This window comes from Lepisosteus platostomus, chromosome 16 (assembly GCF_059453375.1).
Source record: "Lepisosteus platostomus isolate fLepPlt1 chromosome 16, fLepPlt1.hap1, whole genome shotgun sequence".
NCBI lineage: Eukaryota > Metazoa > Chordata > Actinopteri > Semionotiformes > Lepisosteidae > Lepisosteus > Lepisosteus platostomus.
The window spans coordinates 5046358-5061957 of NC_142626.1; the positions used below are offsets into that span (position 1 = coordinate 5046358).

The following is a 15600-nucleotide window of genomic DNA, read 5'->3' on the forward strand; positions in this document are numbered from 1 at the left end:
ATATAGGAGATGGTTTTAGTTTTAAGAGGTGCTATGGTATCAAGAGTAATTAAAGAGAACTATTGTACCTTGTTCATTGCATTTCCATTCTCTTTCTCCCCTCCAGTTCAATCCAATCAGACCTCTCAGTGCTGACTATTTCAACAAGAAACCCACAGTAAATGACACGGCCCACTGTCTTGTCTACGTTGTGGCAGCAGATCAGCTGAGCATTATGGAAGATCATATTCTGAAGCTTCTGAAAGAAATCAGATCAAAAGTGTCTGACTTTGGTAAGAAAATTATCATGTAAGAGGCTATGAAAGGTAATGTTTAAAATTAATAAAGAAAAATTATGTTTCAAATTGATTCCACACAATACAGTAACAATGTAGTGTTCAGGGTAGAGCACTCAGGTACACAGCAAATTAGTTATTCTGTTTAAATGTTTTTAAAATTTGATATAGTTCGCATACCAAAAGTTTAATTGCTGCAAATCTGCTAATATTCAATATGTATTTATAAATATTTCAACTCTGTGTTATATACCATTGAGCATGACAAACCCCACACCACTGGGTGAACTCATTGTGGTCCTGTCTGTTCATGATCTTTTCTCCACTCGCTACACTGATTCTTTTTTCTTTCATTGACTCTGCACACTAACAATTCTCTCACTTCCCCAAAAAGTAATTTATCTTAAAAATATACTACAAACACACAGATACGTCACCGTTTGTTGTGCTCTCACCTCTGCCAGTGTCCCTCTCTTTCTCCAACACACCCAACATCACTCTTCTGAAACCCACCCATGGTTCTTCTGGCCACAGTCCCTGCTCTCTGGATTTCACTCTGGTTCACTGTCAGACAAAAGCAAAATTCACACATCTGTCTTCCATTCAGGTATAGGGATTACCACTGAATCTCCTGATCTCCAGTCTAACCAGTACATATTGGTGGCCATTCAAGCCCAGCATCCAGCAGAAAGTTATTAATCTACATGTGACTTTTCACACAATTTCTCTCTCATTTTCCAATCACTTGGGCTTGACAATACAGATAAGATTGCTTGCAGTCTGACAAACTACCAGGGAATGTACTGTACTCCATACTGTCAGCTCCATTGTGTAGAAGCTGAACCCTACCAGTGTATCCCCTGATGTGGTCTGTAATTTGTCCTTTTCTGTCAAAACCTCTCTTGGCTTCCAAATATCATGTTGTTTCCATGCCTACTGTCTTCTGTGTGCCATTCAGACACACAGCAGGCTGATCAGACCTCTGACATCTGAACATTTTTGATTGACGTCTCTCAGTCATTCATCCAGAATCCCTGGTGTATCCTCAGCACACATACACACATATTCACTATAAGGTTTTTGCAGCCTATAGCTACTCTGTTGTTAAGACTGGCCTCATTGTTGGCAATTAGGGATATTACCCCAGCATCCTGGCCAAATATCCCATTGGCCTTTGCCAACATGCCCTCCTAAAAATACACTTCTATAAAATGGCTTCATCACTACTTCATCCCCCATGCAATGAGACACTGAACTCTCTCTAGAGCTCACCAAACTCTCAATTCACTACAGCTATGAATTCACATTGTAATAAAAACACTCAAAGGACTCAATGAAGACATCCATTGAAATTATTATGTGTAACATTCAAATTCTTAAAGTGCATTCTATGTATTTCTAATTGATTAGACTTAAGCAAACATGATTATATCTTTCAAATACTTATAAAGGTGCAAGTAAAGAAAAACTTGTAATTGGCTACCTGTGATTAATATACTGCAAGCAGAAAATTGTAATTTGTCAAACTCTCAATTTTGTCATAGAATGTCTTTGAGGAATTACCTTGTCTTATTGTTCAACAGTGACTTTTGCTAGAAGCTTACAGCGGCATTAAGGCAGGACAAGCTCATCCTCAGATTGGCATTGACTCACTTATAGAACTCACATCACAGAACACATAATGTACAGATCTGACAAGTGTCAGAGTATAGAGAGTACAGTATGCTGTACGTGTAAACTGAGCTGATTAACAACAAACAGTTAAATTTAAACTGACTGGTTTAAAACAGAAAATGGCTATTTAATTTAAAAAACTATGCTTCTTTAAAAGATTAATACCTAAGTACAAATCTTGAATAGGAGTAAATGTTAATAGATTAAGACATTAATTTGTTGAAACTACAGTGGATTTCATGAAAACCTCTAAGATCATTGAATTTAATCATTACCTCTAAGATCATTGATAAAGAGTATTTTTTAATACCATTAAATCTGACTCATGTATGCAATCTGTTCAAATTTTCAAAAGAACACTGCAATTTGGCTATACTGAATTTGTAAAAGGAATTGATTAAGTCGGGGGCTAGACTGTCTCCAATCACTGCAGAACATCAGTTCAAAACCCCCATAGACCACCACTGTATCACAGAACTCTGAGTTCACTTACTCAAAGAGCTAAGCACCTTGTTTATAGCCATCAGAGCTGTTACAGCCAAAGAAATCTGTCTGAAAGAAGTGGTTTAAAATCACTTAGCTGTGGTCATGAACCTAAACTGAATTTAAAATACTGATATTATTTTACTGATACATGGGCAGCTTTCTCTGTCCATAGATCTTGGTCTGCGGTAGCCATGAAAAGAAATAAAACAGCGAAGAATCAAGGACCTCGGGTCTTGCAATAGTAAACACATGTAGTAGCATCTACAATTTACACACCTGCACCAAAGAATTCTACACCTGATGAGCATCAATGCTGTGATGAAATGGGATCTTCCAATTGGCACTATTAAAATGGTTGATAAAACACAGATTCACATTTATTCAGGGCAGAGTGGTGGCTCTGTGGCTAAGGATCTGTGCCTGTGGCTGGAAGGTTACTGGTTCAAATCTTTTAGCTGGCAGAGGAATCCTATTCTGTTGGGCCCCTGAGCAAGGCCCTTAACCTCAACTGCTCCAGGAGCACTGTATAATGGCTGACCCTACACTCTGACCCCAAGCTTCTCACCCTGTCTGTGTGTCTTGTGGACAGCAAGTGGGGGTATGAAAAAGACACAATCCAGATACACAAAATTGTATAAAAATAGAAAAAATATATAAATGAAGAATAATTTTCGCCATCAGTGTGAAATGATAAAAGTAAGTTGAACACAGTACAAACTAATTGGTACAGACAAAACATGCACTACATGTGAAAAACAAAATAAAAGTATTAAAGGTCCCAAATAAAAGACATTTGTACCAAGTATTCTGAATGTACAGTATTTAATGACAAGTGTAGCCATGTGATTTTACAATGTGTAAAATCAAATTACTTGGGGAAAAAAAACAGAAATGCTAATTAATAATAGTTCTAGTCTTTACCATGCCCATGCCTCTGAAACTTGAACCTCTGCTTAAGGAAGGTTTGAAAAATGATTTGTTTATGCAGGTATTCCCCAGGTTGTGCTGTTAACTAAGGTGGATAAAGCCTGTCCATTGGTAGGAAATGATCTCCAGAAGGTGTACAGGAGCAGATACATCAGAGAACTGGTGAGTTTAAACTTTGCTGCTGCAGGTTTTAAAATTAATATATTAACTTCTCAACTGACACTTGAGTCAAGAGAAGGCAAAACCTGACCTAGACATTAAAAAAAAACTTCTACAAGTTTTGTACCGTATTAAATATAGTAATCAGTTTAAATTATTTTGCTAATGTGCTTCATAATCAGTCTGCATCTAGGCTCTGGCTGGAAGGAGACAGTACGAGCTCTGAAGTTAAGGGATCTTAGTGTCTGTCTGAGTTGGCTAACAGGTCTTTGAGACTCTCAGTGAGGTACAGTAGACTTGAAGAAGATGCAGGAGATGCAGTACTGATATGGGTAACGATTTCCAAAATGTGTGTTGCAGCCCGTTTTCTTGGTCCAGTGGTGTAGAAATGTATTATTAAGGAACAGGAATGGCTGCATAGTATCTTCTCACAACAGATAGGAGAGCAGAGTCTAATCAGCACAGACTGTATAACAACTGCTGTGTCAGAAAAAACGGCATCACCTGAGAGTTTGTGTGTTGAAAGTTGTTTTTATTTTATATGCATATGGAAGTCTTGCTTTCAGAACAAGACTTCAAAATGTTTACAGTGCTCCTTTATATAGTGGAACAAACAATACAAGATACATTCTCACATATCTCTCTGCTTGCCTTATGGCTATAAATAGTCATTCTAAAAAACTAACCAGTACATATACAGTATACTGTATCCTTTACTGCCAGCTTGCGTGACCAGCAGCCCCTTCTGCTGAATAGACCCTTTGTTCCCAGAGAGGTCATTCGGTCCTTTCCCCGAGAACTATGTCAGCTGAGCGTAAAGACATCATGTGGCTATGTTATTTTTTGAGACCAGATATCCTGAGACAGCTTTAGTAAAATATAAGTAAAAAGATATATAGTTGACAAGATATAATACAAACTTTTAGTTAATTCCTTCACTACTCACCCTGCATACCAAGATCCACAGACAGACAGGTATTCACTGAGGCACAGGAAAGAGGTAAGAGAAAGTATAGACATATTTTTGGTTTTTTCTTTAAAATTTTCTGTTATTTTGATGACTGTAATGTTTAAAGTGCAGTTAAAATACTTAGACCTGAATGATATTTATTTATTTTGCCCTGTCTTTCTTTGTATTTCAGATAGAAAGGGCCAGTCAGAAATTGGGCATCCCTGTAAACTGCATTCTTCCCGTGAAGAACTACAGTGGGGAAATCAACCTGAATGATGCGATTGATGTCCTGGCCCTTACGTCACTGTTGCAGATACTCAGAAGTGCTAATGGCTACTTACAAAACTTGGATCAAAAGCAATATAACTGAGAGTTGCAAAGTACTGTACTCAATAACTAAACACAATAACTAAAAACTAACACATCTGAAGATTTTAATTAAGTCAATTTAGTTTCTTCTTATTGTAATATGTTCATGTGTTGATAATAAACTTGACAATGTAACTAAAAAAATGTCTGAGCTTAAGAATACAAATAAAGAAAATGAAAAAAACATCTGTTGCTATTTAGAATGAAATATTCCATTAGGTTCTGCTTTATAAAGCAGCAGTTATTAAAACCTGCAACTCCCAACCAAAGCTCGGCAGGTGTGAGACTAGTGAGTACCTGGATGGGAGACCTCCTGGGAAAGTTAAGTTTGCTGCTGGAACCTCATGATGTTAGTGTTGATGGGACCAGTGCTCACCCACTGGTCCTAATGCTCCAGTATAGTGACATATTTTAAAAGAGTAGGGGTGTCAACTCTCACGTCCTGGTGAAATTTCCCCCTGGCCTTTACTAATGATGGCCTCCTAATAATCCCCATCTATGAATTGTCTTCATCGCTCTGTTTTCCTCCCCAGTAATAGCTGGTGTGTGGTGAGTGTACTGATATACTTTGTCTACAGTCATATCATCCAAGTGGAGCTGCACATTGGTGGTGGTGAAGGGGATCCCCATTATCTGTAAAGCGCTTTAGGTGGAGTGTCCAGAAAAGTGCTATATAAGCACTTAATATTATTATTAATATTAATATAAAGCAACAAGTCTACAATGGACTTAGAGGTCCATGTTCCTGAGAATCATTCAATGGTACCAGAAGAGGACATTAAAGACCTCTCCTTCATCCACGACTTTCATCGTGGTTGACCTTCAAGAGTGTAGCCTTATGGTACCTCCATGGTCATCTTGTCACCACAGGGCACTTCAAGCATCGGTTGCTGGCCCAGCTGTGCAGTAGGAATGGAGACCATGCAGATAGCTGTAGCCAATCGTGAATTGACTTGTGTAACGAGAGATCCAAGCCACCCCTCCTCTGCCCTATATTAACTATGCTCTCATTACTTTCAGAGCTCAGTGTTGTTTCCTTCTGTCTTTTTACAGTACGTGTTTTTCCCTGTTCCTAGAATTCTGCTCCCTGCCTTAATTATTCTCCTGTACAGTTCAGTCCTTGTTCTTTTTTTCATGTTATAACCTCCTGGTTTCTCCTTGTTTCCTGTCTCCTGCTTTGGGTGTTTTACACTATTTCTCCTTTCTCCTTGACACCGATGTGTTGGGCACCACTGCTGTAACCTCTTCTCATTGTTTCTCATTATGTGAATCCATTTAGCCATGAGTGTCTCTGTATATAGTTCATTTATTTTCTACTTTAATTATTTTTTATGTTCTATTTCCCTTCTTCAAATGTATTGTTTATTCTTGAAAATTATTTAGGACCTGCTCCAATGATACTTGTTTAATATTATTTACATAAATAATTTACTGCGTAATAAATGAAAGCTTTTTGGGGATGAAAGTAAAAAGTTATTTTACATGTAAAAATTTAGATTAGTAGTCAACGATCTCCTGAAACTCTCAGAACAGAGTATAGGGTCCTTCCTCTACCTCGTGGACACAGTGGTCATTACAGGTACTGTAGAAGCCATCAGCTGTAACAGATCTCATATTTGTCTCAGATCTTGCCTCCGAGCTTCCCCTAAATGGACCATTTATTTTAATCCAAATGGCAAGGACTAGAGGCTGGATTCTCTACTCTTTGTCTGGGTCTGGGATATCCAAAAACAAATGTTGTGCCCTTACATTCAGGGCCATGGCCACTTGCCCTGTCAGCAGTCCAGTGAGTTTCCTATACATACAGTACATCACCCTGATGTGTACAGTATGCATAAGAATAAAAGGAGTCTCAGTATTGAAGCAGGCTGCACTCCCTGATATGCTAGCTGGCCTCAGCAGGGGCAGGTTTGAACTTCCAGAGAGCTCAGGTCCCACAGATTTTTGACACAGAACGTACAGTTAGAGGATTTGGAGGGTCAGAGTGGCTCAGTGAGAGCTGAGAAGTATCTAGCCATAGGACAAGCGGTATAAACCACTCCGGTCATGCAGTTCCATAATACAGATAGTCAGCAGTAGGCAAACTGCAGTATATTGTAGTGTGTTTCATCATGCTGAATTGAACACGTCACTGCCCAAAGAATACCAAAAGGTAGCACCTGTGGTGCTTTAGATCGGTTGAACTACTTAAAATCCACTTTATATTGAATCATGTAACTAACTGGATATTTTAGGTAGCTGAAAATAAAAATAACAAAACTATAATAATGTTTCTGAATGTTATTTTAAACATTATATATTTAATAAAACATGTAATGTATTAAATATAATAACATATAATTAAATATAAATTTAGTTTTAGTAGCTGAAAATACAAAATTAGTTACACAACAATATTCCAAGATTGCATCAAACTCTTTAAAGCTTTCACTTTCTGTGATTATATTGGGAAAGTTTTTGGACATATTTCATTTAGCTTCATTTCCCATGAGCGCTTGCAAGGCTAAATTAAAAACAATAAATAACATATACGTGAAGTTTTAAAATATATTTTTTAATTTGTCTTTTGAAGAAAATAATCAATGGTTTTAATTTTTTTTGTGTAATGAATCTTTATATTTTTAGTTTTTTTTTAACTGACATTGATGCTGTGAATTGATTTCAATAAATGAAGGAAAACGTATATCCTTCTGTGTGTTATTTGTTTTATTGGGTTCTCTTTATTTATTTTTAAAGACTTAGATGAAGATCTGATCACATTTTAGATCAAATTGATGTAGAAACTCAGAAACTTCTAAAGGGTTCACAAGCTTTCTAGCACCACTGTATGAGAATACTACCAGTTATTTATTTTAATAAATTTACCTATTAAATTGTCTGCTGTAAGACAGAGTCCACTATTTCTTTGACAGACTCATACACTGTCCATACTGTACTGCCCAACAAGTGTCGGCTGAGAACCAGAAGCTGTGGGAATTTGCACTGTGTGCAGATCTATTTCAACACTTTTACAAAAAATCTCTGGAATTCCTGGAAGATTTGACGCAGCTGCTGGTGCTACTCCTGTGTTTCCAGTGCATCTGCTTTTTCTGTTTGTTCTTGGGGGTGGTGTGGGAGCAAAGTCTATTTGAACCTCCACTGAGTGGTCATCTGGAGCACTTGAATGGACCGCATACATTACCATCTCCCTCTCATTGCTCAGGTCTGCTCTGCACACCTCTTGGTTAAGTAATCCGTCGACAGGCAGGGTTACAATCATCTGCTGGGGGTAGGTATAATACCTGTACATCTGCCCTCTCCCCCCGTCACCTGCTCAATAGGGAGCCTGGGAGCTGTCCCTGAAGGGATGGATAGTTGGTTACAAATCATGGAACTCAATCACAAGGCCCATGTCAGAGTGAGCAGGGATCCTGACACCCCCTTTCTCAGACAGGCAGTTTGTTATTCAACTCAGGTTTGGGGATACCACTGACAGTCAGGTTCAATATGAGAAACCAAGCCGATGGGTGGAAGAAAACATGCTCAGCTTTCATCCTCTGTCCTTTCATTATTTGCAGGCATACCAACAATCCTGCAGTCAATGCATTAATGATCAGGTCAACAGATTTCAACACCAGTACCAATCGCGCCTCACTGTATACGTAAGATGTTTTCAGTTGCAATCCTGACATAAACGCATGTTGCACAGCCTCTCTGCTTCAAGTTTCCTAAAACTGCTGTAAACCAAAGCCCCTGTCAGTGTCTTCAAGGATGGAGTCAGCACCAGAGTCTGAGCCACTGAGCTCTCCCTGACAGGGGTTCTCCCACTCAATCTGATAAACTGAAGTAGAGGGAGGTGCAAGGTCCTCGGTTACCCTGTCAAAGGGGTCATGCCTGCAAACCCAGACGGAGTGAGCCTGAGCTCATTCACCCTTCTGGGACCCTGAGGAGAAGGAGGTCTGTATTCTAGTGTCCTGATAGCCTGCTCACTCCTGACAAGGTGAGCAGCTGTTGAGTCCTTTTGTGTTTCTTTCTGGCTAGCATTACCAGACTTTGTCCCATCACCAGTTTTCTCATGGTGACAAAGAAGCTTAGTACGGTCACGTCAACCTGATTTGGGCTTAGCTGGCTCTGGAGTTTCTGTTCCTTCCAACTAAAGGGATCTGGCATCTTGATTGGCTTTAGTGGCAAACAAAGGCAGGATAGAATCCTTTACTTCTCTAGGACTACTGTACCAGGCTTTCTGTGCCAGTTTCCTAATATCAGCGATTCACATCAGCATGTGTTATGATCTTTTCCCTGACTGACAAGAGAAGGTTTGCAATGAATAAACCCTTGAAATTCACACACTCTTGGGCACCCACATAGTTCTGCCCAGAACAATAAGTATGTTGGAGCCTTTTGTAAAAGACACAAGGAGACACAGATCACTTGTGTATAACCTGGTGGGCAGTAGCAACAGACAATATCAAATTAATAAAGATCAAATATTCCTGTTTAGCTAAAAACAACCTATCAAAGCTGCTACTTAGTCTCTGCCTTGCCATCCACTTATGAATTGCTTGGCTGGTAATTTTTCTTACTACAGTAACATATCATTCTCCTATTCTGTAGCTCCAGCCTTGAATTAGAGTGTACAGTTCAGCTCCTCAACAAAAGTCTCCAGTTTACTACGAGGTATGTTGAATCAAACATTTCTTAGTCTTTTGCTAGCTATCTAAGTAAGAGCAGGTTAACTTTGTTATCTTCCCCATGAGGTGGATCAGGGGCATGAGCGGGGTTGGAAGGATGGTGGATTGATTGATACGTCAGGGCATCTTGATCAGGGCTCTGTGGCCAGAACTTTTCTGAGGAGAGAATAAGTGGTCCCGGACTTACTGAACGCCCTCGTCCCATAAGCAGGGTGGCATAAATGCTGCAGGAATTTGTCTATCATACCTGGCTTCCTCAGTGACAGTTTTCTCCACAGTGTTTTTTTCTCATTCTGTTCATTTTCAATTTTTTTTAATTGATTAACCAAATAGTCCTACTCATGTGGTTTTATATTTCTCCAGCTTACTCTGGAGCTTCTGAGCTTTTGACAACTTGGTTTAAGCCCAATCTGGATAAGACCCAAACTGAATTAAAAGATCCTTCCTTATTGAAATGGGAAGTTGCTTTAGCTAGGATTTTTGCTTGGGCTTATAATGCTCAAGTCTATAATGCTACCATAGTGTAGCGGCAAGGCTTATTAATAATACAGGAACTAAGTTTGCTGCTCCCTTGCCAGTCTCTCTCTCCCACATCTTAGTGGTGCTGGACACTGAGAGGCCATTCCATGTGGTTCAGATTAAGGAACAACTCCCAGGGCTGAGATTCTCCAGACACCCTAATGAATGGTAATTTCTGGCGCCTTTCTGTCTACTGCCTGGGAGATTCCAAGGGAAAATCTCATCCCAAGGTTTAAGACCTTGAGGTCAGAGAACATTAGAGATAAGATAAGATCACTTTATTAGCCACATACAATTTCTTGCATTAGGATTTTGTCTTCTTGCATACCCCAACTTGCTCTTCATGAGACACACAGACAGGGAGAGAAGCTTGGGGTCAGAGTGCAGGGTCAACTATTGTAGCACAGCTGGGGTTAAGGGCCTTGCTCAGGAGCCTAACAGAATAAGATTCCTCTGCTGACCGCAAGGTTTGAACCGGCACCCATACAGCCATAGGTGCAGATCCTTAGCCACAGAGCCACCACTGCGTCCTGTATATATATTGTTATAGATATATATTGTTATATTATTACTCATCCTCCACCTTGATTAGACAATCAGGAACTGGCAGGGCAGGATAACACCATGTGGGTCTCAAATGCCCGCAAAACTTTCAACCAATGAATGACCGTAGTTCCACCAGATAAAAGCACAGGGCCCAGAAGGTGTCCCTCCAGGACATTCTCAGACTCATCTCGGACAATCACATGATGGCCAGTGTGTCTGAGTGCCAGGACTTTACTTTGTTCTAAGAGTCGAGACCGGAGGTCGCCCGAGGTTTGCCCAGCAACAAGCCTCGTGAACCGCCGGTACCCCACCGTTGTAGCGGCAATGCTTGTTAATCAGACAGAATTAAGTGTTGCTGTGCTTTCCCAAATGAGGTCCCATCTCTTTCTCCATCTCTGTGGTGCAGCCTCAGAGAAGCTATTCATGCAGGCTGGTTTAAGGTTTTCTTTTGATAAGGGACAGCTCCCAAGTGGGGATGCACTTAGCTAAGCCTGGCTATCATGATCAATGGTCATCCACTGGCGCCTATCTGTCTAGGGAGTGCCAGATGGACATCTGGACTGCTTTCCTAAGTGTCAGGAGTGAGTGACTCATATCTCACCTTGATCAACCAATCAGGGACTGGTAGGGCCAAGTAACACACGTGGGTCTCTGATGCCCACGAAACTTTCAGCCAATGAACGAGCTGAAGTTCCTCCAGGTAAAAACAGGCAACAGAGAGCTTCTAAGGAGAATTCCAGGGGTGCGAGACTATTCTAAAGAATTCCAGGGCAGTACGGCCCAGGAGTAGAAAGGTTCCCAAGGGCAGGACATTCTCGCAGCGCGCATCTGGACCATCCTGAGACTCAGCCCGGACAACCACATAATGGCCAGTGTGTCCGAGTGCCAGAACTTTGCTTTGTTCTAAGAGTCGAGAGCGGAGGTTGCCACGAGTAACCAAAAGATGCACCCGAGGTTAGCATCAGCAGCAAACCTCGTGAACAGGTCGGAACTGTGGACAGCTGAATCACTATTCAGAACTAACGCTTCATCAGGAACGAACCGGTCTTCTTCCTGACCTGCTGGGACCCACAGTCATCTTTTCTCCTGTGCACAAACTTCGCTAGTTTCAGCCAACACTAACTAGCCGGTCTTCAGAGAGCATCAGCAGCGCACCGTCGCAAGCCGCACAGCACAGCCTGGCACGGAGCCAGAGAGCGCGGATTGGACAGCAACAAGCCTGCAACTGCTTCTTTGTGCCTGCAGGAGATCTGAATCCCCAGAGATTGGATGAGTATTCAACGTCACTGCATTACAGCTTGAGAATTCAATTGTTATCCCAACCAGTTGATATCAATTTAATTCCTAAGAGTTATGTACTTGTTTTCAGTATCTAATGTAGAAGTTGTAACCAAGTTCAATTACAAAACGGTCTAAATGAATGATATACTGAACGTATGTCCTCTTGATATGTGTAACTCTTTGTGACTGACTGAATATATATCTTTTGTATTCTGATAACCCTCACGATAAGATCTGTTAGGTTTACATGCATATTTTATGTATTAATAAATGTATTCTTGTGTATCAGTACCCGTGTGTGCGTTGTTTGAGTTATACCGCATGGTTGGATTCTAAGGCCATTAAAATAATCAATTTTGTGACTTACTGCTACAATTAATAATTGTCCCAGTAAATGCCCAAACCCCTACAGAACTGGTGCCTCGTGAGAGCACACTACACCGTGAATGCTCGCCTGATCAACGAGTGAACTACGGTCGGAAGTGTCAACAGCTGAATCTCAGTATTCAGGACTAGCGCTACATCGGGAATGACTGGTCTTCTTCCCGTCTAAAGAGTGTGACTTGCTTGGACCCGCAGTCACTTTTCATGCGCACAAACTCTGCTAGTTCAGCGAGGACTAACCAGCCGGTCTTCAGAGAGTCACTGCCAGCGCACCGCAGCAGGAATCTCTCCCTCCTTCTCCCACACCTTCAGCCGCACCAGGACAGGCTGGCACTGGGCCATAGGACACTGATTAGACACAGCAACAGTCTGTTGCTGTTCTTTTGTGTCTGCGGGAGATCTGAATCCACATAAATTGGATGGGTATTCAACATTCTGGATTACAGGTCAAGAATTCAATTGTTAGCTCAACCCCAGTTAATGTCAATTTAATTCCTATGAGTGACGTACTTCCTTTTGAGTATCTAGTGTAGAAGTTGTAATCAAAGCTCATTAACGAAATGGTATAAATGAATGGTATACTGAATGTATGTCTCTCTTAGTATTTGTAACTCTTCGTTATTGAATATATACCTTTTGTATTCTGTTAACCCTCACTATAAGATATGTTATGTTGAAATGCACATCCGTATGTGTACCTTAATGAGTTATTCAGCAAGGTCGGTTTTCTAATAGCCATCAAAGAATCATTTTGTTATAATTAATTTTGACAATTAATAATTGTCCCAGTAAATGCACAAAACCCCCACAGAAGTAAAGCCTTAAGTGGAATATCTTTTTAAAAGTAAAAATCCACTCCCACTCCTGTCTGCAGCTCAGATCTCTTCTTACTCTTACTCTGTGTTAATGAGCAGTGTAATGGAAGGTAATTTACATCCAATATGGGTAGGGGAGCTGCCTGTGGGTCAATTCCAGCAACGCCAGGCCAAGCTCTCTTTCTTTTCTCTGCAGGCAGATCACTCCTAGTACACAGCAACTGCCAAGCTCTGTCTTATCAGTGGGAAGCTTAATGCATTAAGGACAATTGACTAAGTGATCCTTGAGTATAAACCTTCTTTATTCACTTCATAATTCTTAAGAGTTCAACTACAGTATTATTCCAAACACATTTAAGGTTTAATTCATGATAGTAAATACACATAACTTTACTGGTATGTGAGAATAGAACAACTAATATAAAGTTTCTCTCAGTATATTTTTTCACTGAAGTTATTAATTCTGTTCTTATTAATCCCTGAGGGAACGATCAGCAATTTGTATCACAGTAGGTTGTTACAAATGTATTGTTTACATTACATTTGTTATTTGTTATGCATGTTTTGGTGTTACATAAATAAGTTGTGTTTTGTATATGTAGCAGGAGCCGGTCTAGGCTTCCATGAAGCGTAGTTCAGGACCCTGTACAGACAGTATAATTTGAAAGTAAGTGGAGAAGGACATCAGAGGAAGGTACAGCATGATAGGATGGGTTGACAGACAGGGGGCAGTAACGGCGGTGATCCAGTGCTCAGGAGGCGTGTCAAAGGCAACTAGTCCAGGGAAGCCCAAAACTGGAAACCCGGGTTGCAGTAAAAGACCAAAAACTGGTTGATCAATCCAAGACAAGACAGGATTAAAATCCGGAACAGGATCCGGAACAAGAACAAGAAGTTAAAAGAAAGTAACGAAGCCAGGCACTCCGAGCCCCGGACTCAGATGGTCAGGACGCCGTGAGGTAGCTTTTGCCGTCAGGTCTCTCCTGGACCTGCTGGTAGGCGGACTTCCTGGCGTCCATCTTCCAGTGCTGAGCCAGGAATAGCGAGGTTTAAATAATGAGAAACAAAACAGCGGGCAGGTGCACATAATCAACTAAATACAAAAGGGTCGGAGCACTCTTAAGAGGAGGCAACCTTATCCTGACAGTATATTTTGATTCCAGGAATGAGTCTATAAATTATTATATTTAATAGATTCCTAAAAGTTGTCAAGTACAGTTATGATTTACAATTATTGAAAGTTACAGTAAATTAAACCTCCATATTACCTATAGTAGTAAATGTACAGCAGTCAGGGTGTAAAGCTGGATTCAAGAGCAGGTTAATGATGGATACAGGAACTCTCAAGAAACTGGATAAACAGGAAATTTACATGTAGATTCCTTTTGTAACATTTCTTTTCAGAAATAACTGAATGTCTTAATTTTTAGAAGTCATTATGAAAAGTATTGATATGAAAAACTACTGTTTAAAATCTTTTTTAAAGATTGTCTTTTTTTAAAAGCCATTGAAGCTGTGAATCAATAGAGGAAATATTTGATAAACATGTTTCAGAAAATTGGTTAAATACCATCATAACCAACAGACATATTCCTGTCACTCTGTTGAAAAGAGAACACTACAGTGAGGAGTGTTAAATTGATAGTATGACTGTCACTCTTGGGTGAAGACTTTATACTCTCCTGCAGGGAGTGCATGAGACTTATGGACAGATGGTTATTCTCTGGTGAAAAGGGCACACGCTCAGGTGGGAGGTGAATAAAACTGAATGAAGGGAAGGCAGTCAGTTTGTTTTGAAGAATGTACTGTACACTCTTGGGTAGGGGTGTATAAAGTTGATGGTCAGAAGGTCACTCTTTGATTAAGAATTTAAGCTGTATGGTGGAGTGTGAGACTATTACTTTATAGAAAAATGCATGTTCTCTATTGGGGGACAGAGTGTACATTTGCTTATAGGTGCTTTAGGGTATTTACAGGAATTCTCAAGAATGTAGAAGAACAGGAAAGTTTGGATGTAAATTCTTCTCATAACCTTTTACGTATGCGACAGGCAGCCAGCTCTCATAGCCATTACAACACGACTCTCTTTTGTTATGAGACTTGAGCACATCATGATAGTCCACAAATATATGTTTTTATCTGTGATTAAAGGCTGAAAAAGATGTAGTAGTGCATCATTTGGTGTTACAGGAGGCACAGATACTGGGAGTGACTGCTTTCATACCAGAATATATTGGAAAGGAAATATTTGAAAATTAAATCAAAATGAAGTTATACTTCTTCTTCATTCCTCATTTTATTGCATTCAAATTGTTCAGGTATCCCATAATATTTGCTGTCGTTTGTATACTTTGACTAAATTAAATAGCAGGGAAATTATTAATTACCCTTTACAGTTTCCAGTTAACAACATGTCTCATGTGATCTTAAACTCCTCTAGTGGAAGACAGAAAATAGAAGTTACACCAGGAAAATGTGAGCACTCGGATAACTAATTCTGACAGATTCAATAGAAATCAAAAACAACTAATTTATACTAATTA

General features: G+C 40.0%; 2 protein-coding genes, 1 long non-coding RNA gene and 1 gene segment (V, D, J or C); 2 read left to right on the top strand and 2 right to left on the bottom strand.

Moving 5' to 3' along the window:
- Window positions 1-5022, top strand: part of LOC148646758 (interferon-induced protein 44-like) — a 28972-nt gene extending 23950 nt beyond the window's left edge. The window contains exons 6-8 of the mRNA XM_088608582.1: window positions 107-272; window positions 3424-3524; window positions 4664-5022. Of these exons, the coding sequence (XP_088464708.1) occupies window positions 107-272; window positions 3424-3524; window positions 4664-4843 (447 nt within the window). The 3' untranslated portion in view covers window positions 4844-5022. The remainder of the gene's footprint in view (window positions 1-106; window positions 273-3423; window positions 3525-4663) is intronic.
- LOC148646745 (NACHT, LRR and PYD domains-containing protein 3-like) overlaps window positions 1-15600 on the bottom strand; it is a 2700574-nt gene that overhangs the window by 586882 nt on the left and 2098092 nt on the right. The gene's annotated exons all lie outside the window — the stretch shown is intronic.
- Window positions 1-15600, bottom strand: part of LOC148646755 (Ig kappa chain V region Mem5-like) — a 364474-nt gene that overhangs the window by 61609 nt on the left and 287265 nt on the right.
- LOC148646757 (uncharacterized) overlaps window positions 1-15600 on the top strand; it is a 62192-nt gene that overhangs the window by 36124 nt on the left and 10468 nt on the right. The gene's annotated exons all lie outside the window — the stretch shown is intronic.